At 37.4% G+C, this 26844-nt stretch overlaps 2 protein-coding genes across 9 annotated transcripts in view; one reads left to right on the forward strand and one right to left on the reverse strand.

Moving 5' to 3' along the window:
* The window catches only part of dnmt3bb.1 (DNA (cytosine-5-)-methyltransferase 3 beta, duplicate b.1), a 90440-nt gene that overhangs the window by 11492 nt on the left and 52104 nt on the right, over positions 1 to 26844 (reverse strand). For all 8 annotated transcript variants that reach the window (XM_073938008.1, XM_073938004.1, XM_073938007.1 and 5 more), the window contains 7 exon segments: positions 11911 to 12048; positions 10843 to 10887; positions 9262 to 9341; positions 8829 to 8941; positions 7039 to 7222; positions 6871 to 6955; positions 4877 to 5022 (listed from right to left, as the gene is read on the reverse strand). In XM_073938008.1, the coding sequence (XP_073794109.1) occupies positions 4877 to 5022; positions 6871 to 6955; positions 7039 to 7222; positions 8829 to 8941; positions 9262 to 9341; positions 10843 to 10887; positions 11911 to 12048 (791 nt within the window).
* Positions 20114 to 25869, forward strand: LOC141380470 (uncharacterized). Its single transcript, XM_073938759.1, has 2 exons — positions 20114 to 22601; positions 23753 to 25869. Exons 1-2 carry the CDS (start codon positions 21762 to 21764, stop codon positions 24428 to 24430), a joined length of 1518 nt encoding a protein of 505 aa, XP_073794860.1. The 5' UTR covers positions 20114 to 21761; the 3' UTR covers positions 24431 to 25869.

The following is a 26844-nucleotide window of genomic DNA, read 5'->3' on the forward strand; positions in this document are numbered from 1 at the left end:
AATTCCTCCCACCCAAATGGAATTCGGACGTACTACATTCGCCATTTTGACAGTCACGTGACGTACCTGCCTAATTTGCGTCGCTTTACTCCCATTCATGAATTTGCTCGCAGGGCATCATGGGATAGGTCAGCGTGCATGGGATGCGCACTCCAGAATCTCGCCGGTAGTAGTAAGTCACCCGGGTACTTCACGCATACTATTTCTTAAATTCTATGAATTCGGACATACTACTCGGCTTACATACTGATTTTAGCATACTATTTAGTACGGAAGCAGGTGGTTTCGGACGCAGCCATGGAAAATATGCAGAGCTGGTGGTCCACCAGGAACATGGTTGAGTAGCACTGTTTTAAATGACAGCAGTGTACCAAACAAATAAGCATAGGTTTGTTAAAAAGCGTTTTTAAAAGCTCTGACAGTTAGAAAAGTGCCTATTTTCGGAACAGCACTGGCATTTTCAGCTGTGCAATAACACTTCTGTGGGCATACGCATGTCATTCATTTTCTTTTCGGCTTAGTCCCTTTATTAATCAGGGATCACCACAGCGGAATGAACTGCCAACTTATCCAGCATATGTATTATGCAGCAGATGCTCTTCCAGCCGCAACCCAACACTGAGCAACATCCATACACACTCATTCACACTCATACACTACGACCAATTTAGTTCATTCAATTCACCTATAGCGCATGTCTTTGGACTGTGGGGGAAACCGGAGCACCTGGAGGAAACCCACGCCAACACGGGGAGAACATGCAAACTCCACACAGAAATGCCAAATGACACAGTCGGTGCTCGAACCAGTGACCTTCTTGCTGTGAGGCGATCGTGTCATTCTCGGCGCCACTGTGTCGCTCATGCACATGTCCAAACTTCTAAATAAAGTAGCCAATTGCTAACTGATAAAGTTATGCATCACTGAAGCTGCTATTAGAAGCAACAGGTGCTAGACAGTCCTAAAATGTTCATATGTATTTGACCATAAATAACTTTTGTTGAACAGGTTATGTCTTATATAGTTTGCTAATTTGAAATATGCAATTGAAAGGGGTACTCACTCTTGTTGTTTTCATATATTTAGTCCAGATTTGCAGAAAGTGGTGGTAAGACTTTATTTTGATGGCACCTATTGCACATTTTGTTGACTAAAAGTTGCATTGCAACTACCAGCCAATTACTTCTCATTTGAATATGAGTAGACTGTCTGCCGAATATCTGCTGATACTGCTCCTTAAACAGACATTCAACTAACTATAAGAAACTTTGCAAGTACATGTCAACTTACACTAACCCTAACCTAACAGATGGTTGTGTAGCAAACATGAAAATCTGCTGCAAAGTGACAGCATTTTCTACCTCAGTATTGAACTATTATAAGCAATACTGCTACCATGAAGTGGAAAAGCAGGTGTGCTTGAGCATTCTGTCTTCTAAACGGTTACATCTAGTGGCATGACACCCTGATTTTGGTTTGTTTAGATGTCTTTGGTCAATTTTGCGTTAATAATTCAGTTAAACTGCATGAGATTTCATTTAGAAGGAGACTAAGGGTGCTTTCACACCTAGACTTTTGTTTCAGAACCTGGCACATTTCCTTCATTAGTGCGGTTTGTTTGGCTGATGTGAATCTAGCAATTCCACTCAGATCCGCGCCAAGACAATCGGTCCAAGATCGCCTGAATGAGGTGGTCCAATGAACAAATGAACTTAGATCCAGGCAATAGCAGAGTGTATTATGGATTTGTAATATGCATACTGTTTATGGCTATATGAAAAGAGAAAGATGATTAGGGAGGGATGTCATCATTCCTACCGGTAAATATGCGTTTCATGTCAAAAACAAAAGTGAAAGTATGCCGAACTATTAACAATAGCTGTTTATACTTTAGTAAAATTGACTAAACTGCAGTCCTGGTTTTCTCTGTTATTTCTCTCTATAAAGAAAAGCCTCTAATACATACTTTTAGCCAACGGCTATGTATGAGAAAATCTTTCCACTAATTTAAATTTGATAACGATGTCTGTAAGTGTCACCAATCAAAATTAAAGCACAGCTTTTTGCTTATAATGTCTAATTGATCATCGTCATAACTTAAAATAAAGAATCATGACAGCTGAGCGAGATTCTGAAAAATAAACCATGGAACTCTGACCAATGTGAGAAGAGTTCTCGCACATGACTTATTGTAGCTATTTTGGCTCGTTTAGAAATGTTGCCATGTGAAAGGGAACCGCTAGAACAAAGAGCAACATTGTAACAATTTTAATCCCTGTTTTAGAACAAAACAATCGATCTACAGGTGTGAAAGCACCCTTAGACTTATCTTTTCAGTGATTTTTGTCTGCTGGTTTGGATGGAAGTGTTCACACTAATGCAAACGAATTGCACTAACAAAGCAATCACACTAGAGTTTGTTTTTCAATCCTGAGTTATATCCTAAAACACATGCTGTGCCCTCTATGGTCTAAACCGAACAGGTGGGCAAATCTAAGCTTATAATATAATATTGCTAATAATAATAACATTATACAAAATCAAAATGTCACGAATAAACCGAAAAAGCCTCCCGGGATGAAGAAGATTTTTATATTTATGTAGGCTAGAAAATAATATGTTTTGTAATCCTTTATATTTATATCCTAAATATATCCGTATTATATCCTTAATATTTTAATTCTTTTTCATATGTAAAGATATTTGCATATTGCTCTTGTGGAAATATAAATTTATATCATCTAATTTCAAATTAACAATAATCTACTTATAACTAAAAAGTTATATTCTCTGGTTTTTAATTATATAATTTCATTAACATTCCAGCTAGGAGGGACATTAACCTTTTGTCTTTCTGACTACAGGCTAAGCCAAAGTGATGCAATTATCAGTTTCACAGCATGGGGTGTATATTGTTTTCTCTTTTCGATCAAATGGTCAGGCGGTTTCTGTCTCCAGAACATGATGAGATTAGACCTGAGAAGCAGTTTACCCTGCCGACCACAACCCTTAATTTGCATGCTTTGTTTAGCCATATCCCCTCCTCCTAAGAACACAATATAGCCATGAAATCTTTGTCTTAATTCAGACTAATTCAGACTTGTGTGAGACTTGTGAGAGACTTGTGAAAGAACTTGCAGACTGCGGACCTCTAGTAGGCTCTTGCAGACACATAGACATCTTAAAGACGCTGTATGACTGCAGATTAACCAACACGTCTCAATTAAGGAATTCTGCTTGTTTCGAGTCTCCTGGACTGGGTTCTCTCTTCTTTTGACTCATTTTTTTTTTTTTACAACACTCTACATCTTGTGTGTATTAAGCAATGTGTAAGCGATAGGGTTGGGTACCGAAACCCAGTGCCATTATAGCACCGGTACCTTTGTAACAAATATATAGTGGATCAAATCAGCATATGAATTTCGGTGCCTAATTTCTGTGCCAATGGTGCTGCGACAAGGACGTAAGAAGCATTAAAAGGGGTGCATCAAAGGCATCTCTAAACATTTCATTCTAAACAAATTTGAGGAATATGGACAGGCGATGTCAGACGTTTGTTATTGTCGCTAAGGAACTGACGCACGCAACGCACGCAGTACAATGCATTCAGCCTGGTTTTCGCTGAGCGAGAGCGACACTCTTCAGATCAACATGCATGATCGCGTTCATCAAATTTGTTTAAACTAAGCATTCTTAAGTGTATTTTACAACCAAGGATTCAGACACAGCAACGTGCTTTACAAAAGTTGCGTGTAAGGGAGAAACATGTCAAAATTAATGACACATTTGAGGGCTCAAAAAGGCAATGGAATGCCTTTTTGAGCCCTCAAATGTGTCATTAACTCTAGTGCTCCCTCGGGCACTTGCTCCCTCTGCTTTCAAGGCCCTTGCTCTCTCTGTGACGGTGCTGCACGCATCAGTTCCATGCATTCATCAGAAGTTGACGCCTAAGCAGAGACCATTATTAATCAGAAATCTAGTGTACATAGTTTTACTAAAGGAAATGCAGTCTTGAATTTACAAACAGTCGGCAAGTACCAAAGAACAGATGCAACACATTGATCAAATGAAGTTTTCAGTCACGCTCATGTAAATCATATTCAACTCGTTTAGTTTTGCCTTCACTCATTTTTGAATTTAACATATGGTTTGTTTACAACACATTTTTAAACATAATAGTTTAACTAACTCATTTCTAATATCGACTTTTTTATCTTCCCCATAGTGACAGTTAGTGCAAAACATTTTACTAATACAACTAGCAAGACAGTTGTATTCAGACAAAGTCCCTTTTAGTATTTTATAGTCTTTTATTCAGATTAAATTCTAATTTAAAGACTTAATCAGTTAACTACAAAAGTTAAAATAATAAGTCAGATTATTTTGTTACTGATTTGTTGTGTAAATCAAAAATATACAGTAAATATTTCTTAAGGAGGCTATTAATACTGACCTTCATTTTTTTTTTTATTAAAAACTGCTTTTATTCATGAAATAAACAATAAGAAATACGACATATTATGACTTCACAATAATAATTTTTTAGCAAACACTGTAAAAAATTTCAGAAACGGGTGCAACAGGTGCAACAATGTGCCTTGATGTACTTGAATGTTAGAAATGTGTTATCCTACACTAGAACAAAGTTACTTGTCAAATATATGAACAAGGAAGATTGTTTGAGTTTAAATTATTTAATTATCTGGTTTATGAAGACTGCAAAGTGATGCAGGAAAAAAATGACTTCGAATAATTTTGTGATATATATGTTAAAATGTTCTCTCAAAAGTACGTGACCCCCATTTATTTTACATATACATATATCTGTTAAAGTCAAACTTGTGGTGCAGTCAGAAAATGATGACAGTAAACTCACGTTTTTTCTGGTGATGTTGCGAACATCATGCACATACTGGATTTTTCCTTCATGCCGGACAGCTCCCACTGAAATCGAGTCCTCGCATACTTCTGACGCAATGTACAAATCAACCTTGAAGCCCAAGTCCCGAAGCACCAGATAACCTGCAAATGTACATGAAAAACATCCCTAATATCAACTAGAGTGAATTTCACAATTATAATCAACAGTATCTGTATCCAAAAAAAAAAGTCACTATATTATATACTTAATATCACACATTCCTTTACATCATATGAAATCACATACTACATACATATTACTGATATCTGAGCATCCCTTTTGGTAAAATTAAGTAATTATTAGGGGCGTACGATATTGGCCAAATATTGTATCTCAATATTGCTTGGGTTTTTTCAATAATGATAATTCATGAGTTCACACTTATCTGATGATTGATAAGTAAGAGCGAGTTTGGCATGCTGTCCCGAGACAGCATAGATATATACACTAGATATCACATACAGACCCTGAGCATGCGTTAATAGCGCACCATAATTGTATAGTGCCCCCAGGACAAGTGACATTCAACTGCACTAGTCAAGACAGTGTTATTACGTGAAGATGCTGGACTTTAGCTCTGTCGTCGCGTGTAACGAGCAACCAAAGAAAACAAAGCACAAAAGCAGAACATTTCAAAAGTAAGATTTAGTTTACATTTTTATATGTTATGAACTTTTGAGCTAAGCAGGTAACGTTATTGATGATAATGCAGTCGCTTACTGCATTTACCATAAGGCAAAGTAGCACCAACTTGCACTAAATACACAAGGTTTTTGTCAGGAATGCCTGTATGGTCACTTATCCATCGATATAGGAAAGTGATGTAAAATTATAAGTTTCGTAATAAAAAAATTTGCATACTGACCTCAGGGAAAACTCCTGATCAAAGATATAAGTGTGTATGTGTATTTCTCTAGCTCTGGATGGCCACAGTCCTCCACTGCAGCTTGGTCCTGCATTCATTTCAATGGAGCGCTACCCTGTACTAAAATGGCGGCTGTATTGACGCATTCCAGACAACAACAGGGTAGGCGACATCTAATAATATATATATATATATATATATATATATATATATATATATATATATATATATATATATATATATATATATATATATATATATATATATATATATATATGCCGGGAGAGAGCCCTGAGTTTGGAAGATCTTTGAGCCTGGGGCTCCCTCCTGTTTCAGGAGTGAAAGGGGAGTTTGAAAGGGGAGTTTGAGCTCAGGTGGGTCTCTAGAGTTCCCCCGTGTTTAGTTAAGAAAGAAAGGAAAGAGTAGGGGTGGATGGGGGATCCTTCAAGATGAAGATGGCTAATGTAAGAAAATCTGGCAATTTATATGTGTTTGAATTTATCTGATTGGTATATCATGTGATTGCTAATACGGGACCTGCTGTCGTCAATCATAAGCACATGATCCTCTTGGAAATAGTTTATATATAAACTTCACTTAAAAAAGCCCATCATACATAAATATGATATTAATTAAGTGACTTTTGATCATTATCTTTGGTCATATTGATTCATTAATTTGTTCAAACAGTCTAATTCATTTAGAAACAAATTCATTTAGGAACAAAACGTGTTGCGTTGAGACAAGACAAATCTTGTGCTCTGAATTCATTTGGAACTATCTTCATTAGAGAAACAAACTAATAAAAAATGTAATCATTTACATGTTTTGGTGAAAAAAATCACTCTTTCATAGATGGATATTATTTGACTGTATATTCTGTCGTCTAATATACAAATAAACAAAAATTGTATTCATAACTTGAATTATAAGTTCAATCTATATAGTCTATTAGGCTTCATGATGCAGTGAATGCTTCTAGAGATGCAAATTGAGGGACACACTCAATAATGTCAGCTTACACATCAATAAATCAATAATTATAATATTATCAGAAACGTTAAACATTAAAACCCATATTAACCTGTGGCAATGCCATCAAACAACGAAAGCACTCTGATTGGCCGTCTCTGCTCTGCTGGGACTGCAGGGTAAATCTTTGGACTTTCCTGGAAGAAAAGAATGCAATCCTAATGTATGTATGATAAAAAACACAACTTCCCTCTATAGAAAAAGTGAACGTGAGACTTACAAATTCCTGGCCGCTGTCATTGACAAAAAACTCTTGCAGTTTGAGGCTCCAGTCATGACGTTTCTTTAAGACGCCATATTGCTGCAGAGGTTGGCACATGTAGCAGCGCCACGGGTCCAGATTACGGGCACTGTTAGCTGCTCCTGCTCCCACTAATATATCCAGACAGTCCACACAAATACACCTGCGGACAGACATAGTGATCAAAGATAGCCTCCAAAAAGGCAAATTAAATGAACCATGTCAAAGGTAAAGTGCACTTTTTTCAAACACATTCTGCTATTTGAGATTTATGCACAAGCCATTTATAGACTGAAACCGTGGCACATTTAAAATAAAGCTTCTTGTTTTGGTGGCCTCACATGCGTTTGAATAGTGAAAGTTTAAACTGTTTGGGAAAAAATCTCAGCATGTATGAACAGCAATACTGAAGACAAGCAGTTTATGTAAACAGGCCTATCTCAGTTTACACTCATTTACAAGTGGTGACAAAACTGAAGGAGAAAAATGCTGTTTGAAAGTATGAAAAAGTTTGTTTTATGGAAGATTGTGTGTCCAGGAAACAGTTTTAAATATGTTAATTCTTAAGAGACAAAGTTTGGGGACACAGTTTCCACAAAAGCATTAAGCAGCATTAGTAATTCTTTTAAATAAATCTTCCTTAAGCAGCGACATATAAGAATGATTTCTGGTCTCACTAACGAGATAATAAACAAATTTTGACAAAAATGTCAGATAGAACCTTATAATTCTAAAGTGACAATATATATATGGGTCAGTTGTTTCTAAGTGAAGTTTGTTCTCTTCTTGTTCGCGTACATTTCCTCTGGGTGCTTCGGTTTCCCTCATAAGTCTAAAGTCTTTACTTATTGGTTAAATCTGCCCCTGGTTTTATGTACTTACTATACTAATTACAAGAAATTTAGCATAATTACATGCAACTAACCCACATGCTTATTAGTTTACTCAGCAGTTAAATAAATAGTTTCAATGTAACAAGGACATCAATACATTGTAACCGAATACTATTTTCCAAGAAACCACAACGTATCACAGTATCTGGTTGCAAAACGTTAAGATTTAAATTCCTTAACAAATAAGATAATCTTTCACACATAAAAATGTTTTGTCCTCTATTTATTTATTTAATATCATTTATGTATATATTATATTTATAGCTGCAGGCTGTGTTAGCTTTGAAAACCATTATTGTACTAAAAACATCTGAAAACTACAAGGTAAAATGCATTTAGTAAATCCAAAGCAATACCTCAAAACATGTTCATAAGAGCTGTTTCATTGATATATCAGAGCTATAAACTGATATAAAACATTAGCAATTTGCAAACTAAATTGTTTAAAAATTGTCAGTTTGAGGCTAAAGGTAAATAAATGATACAGTAACACAAGTTCCAATTATCCTTATTAACTAACTTGGCTTATTACCTGTCTATTATTAAGATATTAGCTGTTTAATCTTCCTCTACCTTAATAACTAATAATAAACAGCAAATTAGGAGTTGATTAAGCTAATAGTGCTAGTTATTTTTTTAATAGCAAACATTTTACCTTAAAATAAGGTGTGACCAATGACACACTTGTCATTATATTCAAGGGAAGTAGACAAACATTTGAACAGTGCACAGATTGCAGGGGGGTGGTGGTACTTGAGCGGTTATGGAAGTGAAGTGTGACGAAATGCCAAGACGCAGGTAGATTGAAATGCGAGATTGAGTGAGAGACTGCAGGACAACCATGTGTTTTTGTGGGAATCGTGATGAGTTTCGTACCTGCAGCAGTTGGCGTTTCCACACAGCAGCATCTCACGGCCGCCACAACACACGGTGCAGTACGATTGGTAGCCATCGTCATCGTACATGTAGGAGTTCTCTAGATAAGCATCCTGACACGTAAAGAAAACACATGGGTAAATAACCAGCAGTGCCTGTTTGAAGTAGCGGATCATGTTGCGGGTGACAGGACTATGCATGCAGCCATAACGGAAACAATCTACGGTGAAATCAATACGGCCCAGACACTTCCTTTGTCCCCTTAAGGAAATCGATAGATGCAATACTGGTGTCCAGGTGGAAGGATCCAGGGCTGTTCTTTGACACTTTTATGAGCAATCGTGTCAGCGCGTGTTGGAGAAGCACGTTCCCAGACTCTCGAGTTTGTTGTGTGTTGTGTTTCGAGGATGTGGAGAATTAGGGCAAACCTTACCTTGCATGTTAGGCAAAGGCCTCCTTCAAACAACGGGTGAAAGGTCGCAACTCTTGTCTTTCCGCAAGAGAGGCAGAACTCTACGAGACAAAATCAAGCAGACATTGTGTTGATTGATGGATGAGCAAAACACAATCGACTCATTCTTGGAGGCATTCAAACAGAGGAACTTTAATATCATGGCTACTGTTTTGCTGTTGTTTGACTTTCTTCATAAACTAGTTGTCTAATAAACCTAATATTGTTCATATTAAAAGTTCTTTGAGAACTGTTTTCATTAGTCAGGTCAAAAGTGAATGAAACTTGCGGTGTAAATGGGGTTTAAAATGTTTTGAGCTTGTTGCTAAATAGTGGTGATCAAGTTGTAGCTGTATGGCGAGTGTGAATGTTGAAAATGAGAAGGTTTCATCCTAATTCAGTCGTGCTAGCCTGCAAAACCCAAATGTCTTGGCCATGTTGTCACATAGGCAGCGAAATAGACAATGATTTTCTTTGTTTAATTTCAGTGTTTTAAATGCGATTTAACTCGCTTGTAAAAGTGTCTGGAAATGACATCCACCAGTCGCATCCATTGGCACCATATCACTGTGCCAGAAAATAAGTGTATGAAAAAACTACTACTACTACTACTAATAATAATAATAATAATAAATATATATTTACAGTAATCAACATTTTAAGTGAATCCTCACCTTTTGTGAAAGTTGTCAAAGAACTATTGAACAACATCTATTCAGAAAAATGTTTTTTGACACACACACATATATATATATGTGTGTGTGTGTGTGTGTGTGTGCATGTGCGTGTCTGTGTGTGTGTGTGTGCATTCGAGAAAGAGCAGTAGTTCATTTCTAAATTGTCATTTTGTTCATTAAAAGCATGAAAAAAATCACATTGTGAGATTGTATTTTATCATAAGTGTTCAAATGCCTTCAAATTGCGACAAATGACCCTCTGCCAGATCCAACATTGTTATAAGACGTGTGGTGAGAAAATGCACCAAAAAACGTTATTAAGGTAATTCTATATAAGCATTAGATGACAACAAAGGTGACCTCAATTTAATATAATCGTATATGCAATTCTGACAGCCATACAAGCACAAGCAAAAAATCTGTCAAAATAAAATGTATTTAGCTAGTTGTCAAGCCAGTAAAAACACACTCTGCCAAACCAGCAGAATCTATCCCTACCAATGAGCCCTTGTAGAGTTAATAGCTGATTACATTCTATATTGCGAGAAGATAAGTTATCTTGAATGGTTGTTATTTTTTCTGCCTTTATTTAATAAGAAGAAGTGTTGAGATTTAGATAAGGACAGAACAGATGAGAACAGACTGGGAAAGGACCCTAAAATTGAGTCATCCCTGTTATTTTACGCTAGTTGTGTTTTTGTATTTGACTGAATTGATTTTCTCATTTTTTCTATGCAAACGTGTGTTTGACTACTGCGTTCTGTCTTCTGCCACATCTCAAACATTCTTAAAATAATTCATTAACACATTTTGAAAAACAATGTGCGAATTTTGTGTTTTAATGGGTGAACACAGTGCATGTAACAGGTACAAACAATATACATACCTTCTATACTTCTGTGATTCTTCAAAACTTCATTGACCATTTGTTCTGAGAAAAAAAAAACATGAAACGACAATCAAACTCTATCATGAGTTTAATCTGAATACTGCATCAAGGTCAGAGCATTAAACTAAATGACATCATTACTAAATGACATTTGCATACAGAGCTCAATTCTAAAAATGTATAATTCAAATCAATATCAAGATTAGACTCAAACAATTGTTTTGACATTCAACAAATAAACATAGTATTTTAATTCAATTTCTTTGATACCTCGTATGACATTTAGTTATCAATTAACATATATGTGACCCTGGATTACAAAACTACACTGTAAAACCCAACAGTCAACCTTATCAAATAAAATGAGTGTAGTTAACTCAAAGTTGACTGAAAGTTAATTGAAAAGAGTTTTGAACTCAGTGATGAAGGTAACGAGCTAATTAAATTGCTCATTTGTTCAACTTAAATGGAGTTTATAGTACTCTTATAAATTTGTTTTTTTACTCAAATGGTTTATTGCAATCGGTTTCCTCAAATGGTCTGGGTTACCTTAACTTTTTGGGTTTTACAGTGAAGCTATATGTGTCAATTTTTAGAAATTGAGATGTATACATCACATCAAAGTGGAATAAAAATGCTTATCAGTGATGTATAATTTGTCAGCAAAGGACAATATTGGACCAAGATCTGAAAATCTAGAATCTGAGGGATTCAAAAAATCTCAACTCTAAGAAAGGTTTGCTTTAAAGTTCTTAGTAATGCATATTACTTGTAAAAAACTAGTTTTCTTCACAAAAGATAATCATTACTAGAAAATCATTTTATTTAATTTTAGCTATTTTCAAAACATATTTGTGCAACAGGGTCCAGGTTCACAAATGCCAATCAATACAATAGTTTACCCAGAAAATTACAATTCTGTCAACATTTACACTGCATTCTCATTCCAAGCCTATTCAATTTTACTGCCTAGACTAGAATGAACATAGAGAAATTTCTCAAGACATCACATTTTGCTCGTTGACACCCATCAGCATGAATTTCAAGCTTTGTGTGACTTCTGACCTCTGCTGTAGACCTCCTCAATGCCAGGTTTAGCCTTATTAAGGGGGAGTCGAGCTCTTTTGGCAGAGGGGGGAAACTCTGGAGGGCTGGATTCCAGCAGCGTTGAGCTCTCTGAGGCCAGGGGGAAAACACAATACTCTGTTGGAAGAGACAACACAACACTGACATTACTCACTCTTACCATCAAACATGCTCGCACATGCATAGAGGAATAATGACATGTAGATTTCAGAGATCAGATAATGAAGCCACTTTTTTGTGTTGTGAGAACTACTTCAGCAGGTAGATAAAGGTGGTTATTATCAAGAATGTTCACAATGCAACAGATGTTATTATTTGAAATAGTTTGTGGTTGATTTCCAGGAATTTCATAATTATTAAATAATGATGTTAACCAAAATAATTTTTAAACAATAATTAAATTAATTAAATATGGCAAATTTTCTTTAAATGGATATTTTTCAAATATTATATTCTATGATTTCTCCTTTCATTCAAATGACTTTTTAATGTTTGTCATAAAAGTACTGACAGTGTTAGTAGATTGTGCCCTGACAAGAACTTCATATCACAAAAAATAATAACAATTTTTACTGTATTTTCTTATTTTAATATATATTTTTTACACTTTCTATGTTTAATCAGCAATTCCTCACAAAATGCAATTTGTGTCATTTGTTTTTGTAAAAAATTTAAATTTTGCACAAAAACAAACAAAACATGGCTGCCAACAGTCAAATTCCAGCAGTTAACCTAAAGAATTTGAATTTTGTGCCAAATTATGACCCCAGACATGAAGAAATTGTTCAAGATATATACAACACATCAGACAGGCAGCTGTTAGACTCGTACAAACCACATCTGTAATGACTGTGGGAAAAATCCAGCAGCCTATAAATCGTACAGGAATTAGATATGCTATTTCCTTTTTCTGATTCCATAGTAAGACCGCATTACCAGAGAATGGCACTTCAGCATGTTCATGCAGAAATATTACATAGTTATAAAGCTATGATGCTGAACTGAAATATCATCTAAGACAAAGTGTTGAATATTTGAAAGCAATTACTCTTTGCAAAGTCGTCATAGATTAAATATTTCTTTGATACACTTCAACATAAACATTTTAGAGGAATACTAATGGGCTTGACAAACTTGTTTAAATGGGAGGAGGTACAATCAACCTTGCCAACATATGACAGCACCCGCTCTGAATCTATGAACAGTTATGAATGTTTTAAATATTGCCTTTAGTAGTTGTGAAATCAATGACCGGGAAATAAAAAACCAGATGACAGTAGCCAACAAAAATGTTTGTATCTAACATTTTTTCCTCATTACTAAGATAAAACCAGTGTCATTTAATGTAACTGGAACTATATCCAAATGCAATGTTGTTGATGAAAAAGACAAGACTAAAATAGAATTATTACCAAATTATTTACCAAAACCTCTCTTGCTGAAAACAAAATATTAACAATCCTTTCTAAACTCACTTTTCATTTCAAATGCTTATTAAGTTTGATTCATTCTTGTGTTAAATTCACTTTACAATAGATGTAGATTCACGTCGTGGACAGGCCTTCTGTCTGCCTGGTGACTCTAGCTTTGTTGCTAACAAGGATTTTATTGAGAGAGTAACAGTGCTTTATGTGCTTTAGGAAGGCTGAAAAACAGTGTAGACTCGTTTGGAGCCGTGTCTGAGTCCATTATGCCCCGTTTACACTGCCCATTAAATGTGACCCAATTCCGATTCTTTGCTCATATGTGACACAGATTGGATCTATTCTATGACTGTGTAAACACGAAAAAAAGGCATGCATTCGGATATTCAGAGATCAATTTCAGGCCTCCTTCATATGTGAAAATAAATAGGATATAGATTGGAAATGTGACAATGCGACTGTCATGTAAACAGGCAGATCGAATTTATTGAGGCATTCCATTCTGTACATCATTAAACTTGCGACAATGTGGTGGTTCTCCGCTGTTTAATGACAGAAAGAAGAGCATTTGAGGAGATGTCGACGCGGTAAACAACATCAGAGGAAACATGGAGGAGGAAAGTGGTCAGTCACCACAATTTGCTCCCACCAGACCTCAGATCTCTCTCGTACCCACAAATTCCTCTGAATGGTGGAGGACATCATAAAGCATATAAACCATAAGCTTAAGCTGCGATGACGGCCCCCACCTCCTCCTCAAAATCATAGTAAAGTTGGGCAAACAACGTGTTGTAACTTTTGCTTTTTGTTGCTATTAATACACGCAATGCGGGCTACACACAGAATAACTTTATTCTCTCCAACACAAGTGCGCACACAGGCAAAGGCTACATCTTCAACTACACACACACACATCAGGGCCATACCATTACATAAACTGCGTGGGGGTAAATCTGGACCGAACCCTTCACTGCTTATACTTCGCATATTTCGCAGAGCTAAAAACAAGACAATTTCTTCCATCGTGGCTAGTCCCAGATAGCAGGTAGTAATCGGAAAGAGCTCGGCTGCCCTTCGACGCCTCTGGCTCCAACTCAGCTTTGGCGAGTGTTATCCGGGATGAATATGGCCCGCAGCTCACTCGCGCACATGCGTTTGTGATGCGGCTGTAAAGCACTGGCCCGATTCCTGTTAACCATATCTGGCCCGAGTCTGTGTGTAGAGTCCGGGCCGCTTCTAGCAAGGACTCAGCTTGTTTAACTGATGACAACTGATTAAATTCTTATTTTATCTAGTAATTTATTAGCTCCATGTTTAATGATAATTTGAGAAAATATCCATGGTATGACAGCAACAAAATAGTATGAATATTTTGTGTGGATGGTCGCAATGTTTAGATGCAAACAAAACAATATTATTTATAAATGGATTATACTTATCATCATGGCATAGATGCTAGAACCCGCCTTTATGCATGATCAACATCGTAAATTGTATAGCAAGTGTAAACACATGAATTGGATATGGGTCACAATTAAAACAACGTGTAAACAGACAGGCAACCAAATCAGAAATAGGCAACAAATCAGAATTGGGCATCAAGACCTGACAGTGTAAACGGGGCCTTAGATCCTTTCAGAGGTGCATCAGGTCTGTGAGGTCAAAAACTCCTCCAGAAACTGAAATTAGATTATGGAAGCTTTCAGCGGTGCTTCTGGCTAAGCCAAACCCAGTTTAATGAGCTGTTGTCTATTGTCTGCAATAGGATTTCCCCTTGTGCTTGACACTTCATTCATGTCTGGTATGAACGCACCCTAAAAATAGAAAATAAAATGTGGCCAGGCAGATTTAACTAGGATCTATACTCTCATTCTGACGTAATGGTCAATGAACTTTGTTGTTGTACCATGGCTGTAGCTAGCACAATGGTATTACAAGTTCCCAGCTACGTAACTACTAGGTGCAGTACTACATAATATCATTGTTCCTGCTGCAGCCATGGTATGGCAGCAAAGGCCCTTGATTATTATGCCGGAATGAGTTACACAGAAACACCCTGATATCACCTGGAAAAATTGAGGAAATAGATATAAATGCATGTGTGGGCGTTTGCTTTCAGGCTTTGCATGTATGAATCCATCTGAACCCACTGTGCAATATGTCTTGTGACGCATTGTTAAAAATGCTTTTAAATATAATTGTGCAGCTCTAATGAATCCCAAACGGAATCCCAACGTGTAAGAGTGTAACCTGACTGAGCCCTGGAGCTTGAGGGTTAGCTACTTAAATTTTAGGCAACTGCACAAAGATTTCATTACAGATTTCCACAGAATTTGATTTGTTTGTACATTAATTATTTCCCTTATTTTTTATTTTTTTATTTTGGGTGTTGTCAATGAAAGTGTTTGTGTTTCTGCAGCACAAAAAAGCTTGAGAGAAATTGCAATTTGTGTGTCAGTACAATATTTATCACGGCTGACACAGATTTACTCTGCTGCCATGTAGCATTCAAGTTAATGTTTAAAATAATATAAATACTTAAATAATACACTTTTTAAATAAAAAAATTCTCTGTGTAAATCAATTGCTGGATAAGCTGCAGTCTGACATACCATTCCTACTTAATGACAGCCTTTTATAAGTGGAGAAAAACTTGACCAACAAGTTACATTACTTTCCTGTTGCTAACGCTATATATGACTTAACAAGAGAGCAATGCAACAAGGCTTGGAGTTTTGCCAGTAGAAACTGCTGTCTTTAAAAACAGTTTAAGGCAGACTTTAACAGTTTCTTTTTATGTTTTGTGTTGCTTCACAACAGCCTTTCATTTTGATATTTTGTATTTTATTTTGACAGTTTGAAAACTGAGTGACCTAAAAAATCATTGTTTTAGAAACAAAACATCAAACCACATGAAATCACAATGAACATAGAACTAACGGTATATTCTCACCCATTTATGCTCCTCTCACATTATGAGAGGTCCACTTTTTGTCTGTACCACACTGATCACTGACATTGATTAAACATTTATTGTTTTTATTAAAGTTTTTCAGATATTTTATTAAAGCTGCACGATTTGGGAAAATTAGGTCAATGTTAAGATATGCAATTAAAAATGGTATCGTCAATTTGATGTGCTTTTAAGGAAAATGCACACACAGATGAGTAATAATGCTGAAATGTGTGTTTGTAAAACTAGAAATGGTTTCAAAAGAAATATAATTTTTTTACTAAATAAAATATTTGCATTAATGTAAACTTATTTAAAAACTTTTTTTTTTATTATTTATTTAATATAACAGCAAGATTTTCCTGACATTGTGATTGTAATACGATTAGAAGAACCAGCAAGAGTGCAGGACTCTGCAAGAGTCCTGTACTGTAAGTGTCATGGTCCTGACCTGACACTCTTGTGTGTCTTAATTTGTGTTGGCCATGTGCTCCTCTTGTCTTTCCTCCCCGTTTTCAGCTACCCTGCTCACTTTTTTAGACCTTGTTATCCTGATTGTTTTCACCTGTCTCTCGTGTGCTTTGTTCTAAACATTGTGCTGCATGTTCTTATTTCTTTGCTGGTTTGTTCCATGTGAGCTTGTCTTTGCTTATCTTGTCTCCTAGCCCTGTCTCCTTACATAGTATTTTGTCTTGCCTTTCTTCTAGTTCTCTTAATTATTTATTGTTTGTTGGTTTGTAGCTACTACTTTCTTTTGTTAGTTCCTAGTGTTTACTTAACTTTGTTCCTATCTTTACCTTAATTTTATCCTAAAGCATATTTTTGTTCCATTTTTCTGTCAATCCCAGTCATGTATTAGTAGTTGATTATTAGTTTTTTTTTTAATTGTTTCTCTCTTTAATAGTCTTAGTGTTTAATTTTTTGCAGTTTTATCTGTCGTCAGCCTAGTCGGTCTAGTTTCCTTTCTACTAGGATTTACATTTATTTAATATATTCTTTTAGATTTAGTTAGTTTTATTACTGTCTTAGGGCGTTCTCACATTATGTACAGTTGCCGGGCCTTTAACAGGGCCAAAGCATACTCGTCCCCCCTCCCATTTCCCCTGAAGGCCCGCACTCACATTACATTTGGGTCTGGGCACGCTTACGTCATCAATGATGCTCTGTTCATTAAGTGCTCAGCTCTGCCCAAGTGGCTTTGCAGTGAGCACCACTTGCTCTCGCACAGCACAGTGGAGATTTCTTTAGTTATATTGTTTTAGTCGTTTAATATCCAGTAACACGCAGTAAAATATTTTCCTGAACAAATCCGCCACATGACGCTCATAAACAATCATAAAGTCCAGGTGCTGCAGGAATTAGGAGGTTTGCTGAAGGCGCAGCTGTCGCGCAGTTAGGGGTTTGCATCTTTAATAATCTACAACAGTTTGCGTTTATTGAACAGTAAGAATGATCAATTAATCCATATGAAACAGTCTCTTAAAAGTCACGTCTTGCTTTCAGTGTCAAGCTTAAGCGCATTTTGCACTCACACACAAGCGTACCGCGCCAAAGCCCAAGTGAACCGTGCTCACCGTGCACACCTCTTCCAACCAGGCCAGGGCTGGCCAATTAAACTGTGCCTGAGCCCAATTCAGAGCAGTCGGATTCAGAGCACTCACACTTCTCAAACGATCCGGGAAACTGGCCTGGGCACGGTTTGGATAGCATAGTGTAAGTAGGCCCTTATACTTTTTCCTGTCCTATTCCATGTCCTAACTTCCCTGGCCTGCCAGTCTGTAGTTTACGTGGCTTACTTCCAGTACCTATCTCTGGTTTTGACCACTGTTGCCCCTACTCCTTGATGGCTGTATATTCTGATGCCATCTTGCTCCTGCCACTGGCTTCCCAGTGTTATTGCCCCTACTGTTTGGATATTGCCATCCCCTTGTCTGTCTACTTGTGCTTAATCTCATCAATAAACACATTTTTGTTTATTGCTGCAACTGAGTCCACTATCTTGCAACCGTGACAGTAAGGCCGTACTCACACTAGGTACAATTGCCTCGAACCGGGCCAAAGCACGCTTGTTCCCCCTCCCGTCTCCCCCGACGGCCCGCGCTCACACCATATCGGGCCTCGGCACGCTTACGTCATCGCTGCTGCGCTGTTCAGAAGCGCTCTCTATGGCAAGCCTTTTTAGCATTTAAATCTTTGTTCTGACTCCATAAATATATTTAGAGATATCTCTAATTATATTTTGACTAGTCATAATTATAATTCGACTAGTCAGAATAACAATTAGAGATATCTGCAATTGCAATTGTACTAGTATGAAATCAGATTGGAGATATCTGCAGATATATTATGACTAGTCATATTCCTCCATTGACTTCCATTGAAAAATATTTGCAGATATCTCTAAATGAGTTTTGACTAGTCACAATTGTAATTAGAGATATCTCTAACTGAGTTTTTACTAGTCATAATACATTTGGAGATGTCTTTAATTCATCATATTTAGAGATATTTACATATATATTTGAAGATATCTCTAATTAATTTACTAATAGTCGAATTACAGTTGTAGATATCTTGAATTGGATTTTTGACGAGTCAAAACTCAGAGATATCTGCAAATATTTTTTCAATGGAAGTCAATAGAGGAATATGACTAGTCATAATATATTTGCAGATATCTCCAATCTGATTTCGTACTAGTACAATTGTAATTGCAGATATCTCTAATTGTCATTCTGACTAGTCGAATTATAATTATGACTAGTCAAAATATAATTAGAGATATCTCTAATGGATAGTCAGAACAAGGTTTAAATGCTAAAACGGCTTGCCATACGCTCTCACCCAGTAGCACAGTGGAGATTTCTCTAGTTATATCGTTTCAGTCGTTTGATAAGCCGTCAAATATTTCGCCAAACAGTCCTTAGGGATGCGGGGACACGCAGTCAGATATTTCGCCGAACAGATCCGCCACTTTTGGCGCTCATAAACGATCATAAAGCACTCGTGTTGCAGGAATGAGGAGGTCTGCTGAAGGCGCACAGCTGTCGTGCTGTGAGGAGTTTGCGTCTTTAATAAACTACGGCAGTTTGCAATCACTGAACAGTAAGAATGATTAATAAATCCATATGAAACAGCCCCTTAAAAGTCACGTCTTGCTTTCGGTTTGGGGCTTTGGCGTGTTTTGCGCTCACACACAAGCGTACCGCACCAAAGCCCAAGTGATCCGCGCTCAGGCACACCTCTTCCAACCGGGCCAGGGCCGGCCAAGTGAACCGTGCTTGAGCCCGATTCAGCGCACTCACACTTCTCAAACGATCCGGGAAACGGGCCTGGGCACGGTACGGATGGCATAGTGTGAGTAGGCCCTATGATGCGATGAAGACCACAACTCCCATGATTTCACACTCAGTCATGACATCATCAAACTACGCATTTGTTTGTTGTGAATACACGCCATCTAGAGACAAAAATTATATACAGCGCAGTTAAACTTTACAGGTGAAATACATGTGTTCAGGAATTTGGGATGAAATTGAAAATGTTCCCAATGCAAGTTCTTGAAAGATTATGTGCATTTTAGTTCAGTTGCATTTACATTGATTAAACTCTGATGTGATATGATGGGGTGACCTGTGCCTCGACCCCCACAAACTGATAGGTGTGAACTAAATGACCCTTTTACAATCTCAATGGGTATTAGCAAAACAACAGCTGAAACATCTGAAGAGGGTCCTGCTGAGCCTCGTAAACAGAATGGTTTGTTTGATGCTAATATAAAGTACTGTCTCACAGACAGTACTTTGAGTTAAGTTACTTGAAGACCGACGGGTTAACATCACTGCTGAGGAACTGCACTATTGATTGTCTTCAATAAAGTCTTCTCTCTGTAAGAACTTTGGTCAGCTTACTTATTTTATGTATTAGAGTAATCTAATACATTGGCGAGCCACCCAAGAACGGTTAAGCCAAATACAGCAAAATCTAACAATTTGGCGAAGCCAGCCAGGAGAGACTGAAAAGAGGAAAACTCATCAACTGCAACAAGAAATGAACTGAAGAATCTTGGAGAATCTACAGTTAAAGCTGAAGATAAACGGATTTTGTTTGTGGACGAGTCCTGGATCTACATATTGTATCTGTGGACACACTTTATTTTAATCAACTGGATCTCATCTCAAAGATCCTAGTTTGGTGAGTGAAACTTATCAGCTCTCTTAAAGAACCCTTAAAAGAAACAACTTTTATAAGTAACCATTAAAGTAAGCAGATCGACCTGTATATGTAGTGCAGTAATAAACTACAGTGATAGTATTGCTGAAATTTCAGGCTTTTTCTCGATATTTGCAGAAATTGTTAAAGAAACAATTTGGTCCATTTATCAAAAGATTTTGAAAGAGCAGTGGAAATTTTAGGCTTAGTCCATTCTCAGGGTACTTGTAGGAATTATTTAAACAATTTGGTCCTTTCTCATGGAGATTGTAGGAATTGTTGAAAATAATTTGGTCCATTTCCCCAGGGGACTGTAGGAGCCGTAAAATAGTTTGGGACTGATGTTGCTGCAAGAATTAGGAATTTTTGACTGGGTGCTAATTCAGTAGCCACTATTTTAATTTTGAAGGTAACAGAGCCTTCTGTGATAGAAATCTTAAAACATTGTAGGTTTGGTTCGTTTTCTAGAGTTTGCATGAACTGTTAAATAATCATTCTGGTCCAATCACTAAGATTATGCAGAAGCAGAGCTTGGTCCATTCTCAGCTGTGATTGTAGAGATTGAAAAATAACAGTTTAGCTTATTTTTCCAAAGATGGTTATGAGCCATATAAAGCAAACATAAATAGTTTGCGACTGATATTGCTGCGAGAATTAGGAATTCTTGACTGTGGGCTAATTCAGTAGCCAGTATTGGAATTTTGAAAATTCTAACTGTGTTAAAATATGATGGCATGAAACTGTAAGCTGTTTGCCTTAGGTTTAAGGATACAGTAAGATTTAAGTACATTGTATTAGGGACAAATCCTAAAGAAAGTTACTTAGCCTTCTAAGATAATGCTCAGAAAGAATTGTTATTAGACAGAAGCTTTCAGACAATTTTAGGCTTGATTCTTGCTTTGAAGATTGTAGAAACTGTGAAAAAATAATTCTGGTCAAATCACTAAGAATGCAGAAGCAAAGCTTGACACATTCTCTGTTGGGATTGTAGAGATTGTAAAAGTAATAGTTTAATACATTTGTTCAAAGATTGTTAGAAGCCAAATAAGATTTGGGACTGAAAGAACGAAAGTGCTAATTTAATAGCCACTATTTTAGCTTTGAAACAAATGTTGAATCTGTCTATGTATTTGTAATGGTTTAACAGACTGCTGTGAATTTAAATTGGAATAAGCACCTTTGATAGCTCTAACACCTTTTGTTCTGTTTCACACCTCTGAGGGCACTGTCCTGTACTTCCCATGGCTGAGTCTGCAAGAAACTATGCTAATGGAGCTACCCTGAGAACAACAACAGAAAAGCATGGAACAGAACCTCCATGTGTTACCATTGATCAGATGTTGGAAAATCTGAATAAATATTTGGACAAAAGGCTGGGACTGAGGAAGTGTCGTGATGATGTATGCAAGAAGCACAGCATCAAGCACTCACAGAGTGGATTATGGGCATTGCCGGACATTAAAAGGGCTTATGGAAAGACACAGCGCTTATGCACAACCACCAAGAAGGATGGATTGTCTGTGATTTTGGTTAAGCAAATTCTTCAACATGAGCATAAGTGTGAGATTGACAGATTGGAACGTGAGAACAAAGCGGAGAAAGCTAAAGTTCGAGCACTGGCTGAACAATTGCAAAACTTAAAGAAGGATAAAGAAAGACTGGAAAAGGAAAACAACAAACTATTGACTTTGATCTCTAAACAGCTGGAATCAAGATCTTCAAGCAGCTTTGTTGACAGTGAGGCTGATCTTTCCATCAACACCTGTGTTCATGACCCAGTGAACTCAAAGATTAGATTAGCTCCTGTGATTGTCAAACACAGAAGGACTAACGTTGAAATTGACAATGAGGAGGGCTATGAAGACAATGGAGAGAGACGAACTCGCACTGTGACAAAAGTGGTAAAGAAGTATGTTCCATACAGGACATACCATCCAGCTACTCCAGAGCAAGTTGACAAATGGTCAAAAGAGCTGCCAGATGTATACAAACAACCACGAAAGGTTTGGCAGTTTCTTCAACGACTGCAGAAAATCTACATTTTACATCCACTAGACGGTGTGATGATTCTTAATGTCACCCTAAGGCCCCGTTTACACTAATGCGTTTTAGTTTGAAAACGCATAAGTTTTGCTACGGTTACGCCAACCGTCCACACTACGCCGGAGTTCTCGAGCGCCGAAAACGGAGCGTTTCGAAAACGCTGGAGAGGCCGTTTTCATTCTAATACGCTGCTGCTCCGTCTCAGTGTGGATGATGGAAAACGGAGACATCTGAAAACGGAGGCGGGGCTGCAGACGTTCGCCTCTCTGATTGGGGCTTTTCCTGAATATTAAGTAGCCTAACACACAGTTCAGTCCTGAATCTTCTCCGTGTAAGTTCAGACTTCGCAAGTTTGATCAAGGCTGCAGTCTCTTCTTCTCAGTTTGATATGGAAAAGCAGACTATACCGAGGACACGGGTAAATCTTCAAAGGGAACAATGTACTTTATAACTTCATTCACATCACCTTGGCTTCGTTGTTTCACTTTCTCAACAATAAAATGTAAACATGATTTAAGGAACTGCCTATTTTCATTTTAATATTAGCAACTTAGACAGCAGACATGTTGAGGCGCCGTGCTGCATATATGAGCGTCATCTTCACTGTCTGGATATTTATAACAAAACGGAGCCGATAACAACTGCCTCCTTTCAATTTCAGTGAAAATACAAAACATACCCTCTCTTTAGCTGAGTATCAGTTTTAAGAATCGATAATGGCCATTTTAAAAGTATAACATACAATAAGTTTATACATTATAGGAAATAAAGGCAAGCGATAAGTAAATATACAGAATGTACGTGGTTTCATTAATCATTAACTTATCTTTGCGCTCAGCCAAAACACGTTACCTGAGAACAAGTAATAGATTCCAATGCCCAAAGTCAGGGAATATGTCGTTAGATAAAGACAACAAGATGAATGAAATATCCCGTTTAATAAATATAGTGAGATTAGATCCAGCGGGAGATGCTTGATGAGAAGTCCGACCAGCAGAGCTCTCATCTGGGTAGATGGGCTGCAGCGCTTGCCCGAGAGCGTCTGTGTGGTCACGTGATGTGCGTTTTCAGCGTTTTGGTGTGGACGGAGAGCAGTTCAGAAACGCTGGGTAAAACGCGAGTGTGGACGCGGATCGTTTTCATTCTAAAACGCCGTTTTAAAACTAAAACTTACTAGTGTAAACGGGGCCTAAGAGACAGTGACCAAAAGAGACTCACAGAAAGTGTTGAAAGAAGGATTGGTGAATCACAAGAAAACATAGAGGATGGATGGGAAGCCATAAAAAACTTCTTGTTTGAACTGAAACCTGCAGAGGTCAATTGGGCAAGAATTACCTCATGCATGCAGAAAACTGGAGAAAGTGTTGCAGAGTTTGAAGAACGCTTCAGACAAATATGGACGGAACATTCTGGTCTGAATACAAGTGAAGATCTTGACAAAGACACTGGAATTCCCCTGAAAACAGCATTTGTCAATGGACTCAATCCTGAGATTTCTAAAGATCTTAAAATCAGGTATGATGACTGGGACAGCACTGTAACAACTTTCATCCAGATTGTTGAATGGTCAGCTAAACTGGAGAGAGCACAAGATGTCAGACTCAGATCTTTGCAATCGGAAAGTTTGTTTTACAAGAACAGAAGAATTGAGGATGAGCAAAAAGAACGTGAGTATATGGGATACTCAAAACTACGAACTAAAGGAAGATGCAGAAATTGCAATGAAGAAGGACACTGGGCCCGTGAGTGCAAGCTCAGTTTAAAACATCAAAGCAAGGATGATGACCACCTGTTCAAGCAGTTTCAGCAGCTAACAATACAACAAAAACAGACTCTGCTAAATGCTGTACAGCCACAAGGAAACTGAAGAACCTCTCTCTGCAGCACCAGCTAGTGACGTCTTTTCCAGAAGCTGATGAACTGAATGTGTATGCAAACAGTAATATAAAAGCTGACACAGAAGTCTCAACAGATGAAGACAAGTTTGATGTCCTAGTAGATGGTGTTGCCAAACAAGCCGTAAAGGAGAGAGGTGAACATACAGCGGCATTAAGACAGCTTCAGCAAGACCACCGATCAGTCTTAGACAGAAAGCAGACTGCAAATGAAAACTCAACAAAAGAAATGCTGATGGACGATGCAAAAGAACTGCGTGATGGCAACCAATGCAGTATGGATGGAAACAGACTATGCCCTTTTGAACATGCCCCAAGCCAGCCCATGTCCACTGAAAACCTGACATCTGACAGCCTTGTCCAAAATAAGGCAAGACGCAGCCTGGCCGTACATAAGGACATTAATCAAGTTTTGTCACCTCTGAAGAGGGGCCATAGTTTAGAGCCCAGAAAATGGGTAAAGATGCAACAACCTCAGATATTACCATTAAAATCTAGGTGTGAGAGCTCACATGAGAAGGTTTTAGTATCTGATTCAATAAATAAAGTTCAGGGACTTGATGAATGGATCAACGTGAGTTTGCCTAGAGACGAGGGATAGATGACAGTAGTGTTTTTCAGAGTCCAGATATGGCGGGACTAGAGTTTTTAGGCTCTAGCTTGTCGCCTGAGGATGAAGACATAAACCACCACTGATAAACACTGTAGTGTCCTGTCAATATTAAATAGGGACAGTTTCTATAGTTTCTATAGGCAGTTTGACAATTTCTCTGAAATCTTTTTCTGGGCAAGATACGTTTCCCTTTTCCCTTTTGTGTGATTGCAGGTGTTCCAGAGGATGACCAGAGACACACAACACTAGACACCTAGATGAACAAACCTGAACATCCACAGAACACAACCACATCCGCTACTTCCACAACATCACAACTTCAAATAGAAATGGACTCTGGCATTTGAGGAAATGCAAGCTTCACCATGACTTCTTATTCTGTCACTTTAAGTTATATAGCCTGTATTGCAGATTGCTGTATACATGATTAACTTGTTTTATGATCAAATATGATCAGAGGAGGGATTGAAAGATTATGTGCATTTTAGTTCAGTTGCATTTACATTGATTAAACTCTGATGTGATATGATGGGGTGACCTGTGCCTCGACCCCCACAAACTGATAGGTGTGAACTAAATGACCCTTTTACAATCTCAATGGGTATTAGCAAAACAACAGCTGAAACATCTGAAGAGGGTCCTGCTGAGCCTCGTAAACAGAATGGTTTGTTTGATGCTAATATAAAGTACTGTCTCACAGACAGTACTTTGAGTTAAGTTACTTGAAGACCGACGGGTTAACATCACTGCTGAGGAACTGCACTATTGATTGTCTTCAATAAAGTCTTCTCTCCGTAAGAACTTTGGTCAGCTTACTTATTTTATGTATTAGAGTAATCTAATACATTGGCGAGCCACCCAAGAACGGTTAAGCCAAATACAGCAAAATCTAACATTCTGCTTGTGTTCAAGTTGTTCTGTTAATCTACTAATCTGACGAAATGAGAAGCTGCTTGTTTCTGTGAACTGTTCTTTATACACTTCACTTCAATAAAAAGTTGACAACCTGAATATTACCTTTACTTAACCTTATCCAAAGTTATGCTATAATACATATAGTTTATTGCTTTTTTGGAGTAGAATTATTTCATAGATGTTTGTTTTTATATATCTGTTATCTGTTAATTGTCACTGAGACTCCACTAATGCCATTATTTCAGAAGTGCAAGGAGCAGGGGCCTCATGTACGAAGACTTGCGTTGAAATCATACTAAAACATTGTGTACGGACAAAGTTGTAAATGTGTGTACGCAGTAAAAAAATCAGATGTATACAACACTGCGTATGCCGAATCCCACGCATATTCTCTTTGTACATCCGAATTAACGTAAAACTGAGCGCACATGCACCCTTCCCTGCCTCCTCCCCTGTATGAATATGCTAATGATTCTACTTTGGCAAAATCAAACGAAAAAGCAATGACAAAAGCAAACAAGACGAGAAACTTTGAACAGAATGTGATTTGGAGGTGCTCTATCGGAGGTAGACCAGAGAAAAACGGTGTTATTTGCAAATTTGTCGTTGGAATGAACTAGTTGAATGATTTCCCCCCGTTTGACAATGTCATTCCTGAAACCGGTTTAAATCCAGCGTCCAAACTCATTCTTCCTTTTCCCCAACTACATATCAGATTTTACCTACTCTTCAACACGAGGAAGACAAGTAGGAATCATTAATAAGTGTGTGTATTATGTTAAGCGCATTTGAGCATCATAGTTTATTTGCACATTTATTGAATGGAAATGTTTCTGATTCATGTATGCAAATTCATCT

This window comes from Danio rerio, chromosome 23 (assembly GCF_049306965.1).
Source record: "Danio rerio strain Tuebingen ecotype United States chromosome 23, GRCz12tu, whole genome shotgun sequence".
NCBI lineage: Eukaryota > Metazoa > Chordata > Actinopteri > Cypriniformes > Danionidae > Danio > Danio rerio.

Coding starts and splice junctions, on each gene's coding strand:
- LOC141380470 (XM_073938759.1), top strand. CDS start 21,762: ATGGCTGAGTCTGCAAGAAACTATGCTAATGGAGCTACCCTGAGAACA. Junction 22,602..23,752: donor TGATGATTCTTAATGTCACC/CTAAGGCCCCGT, acceptor TGTAAACGGGGC/CTAAGAGACAGTGACCAAAA.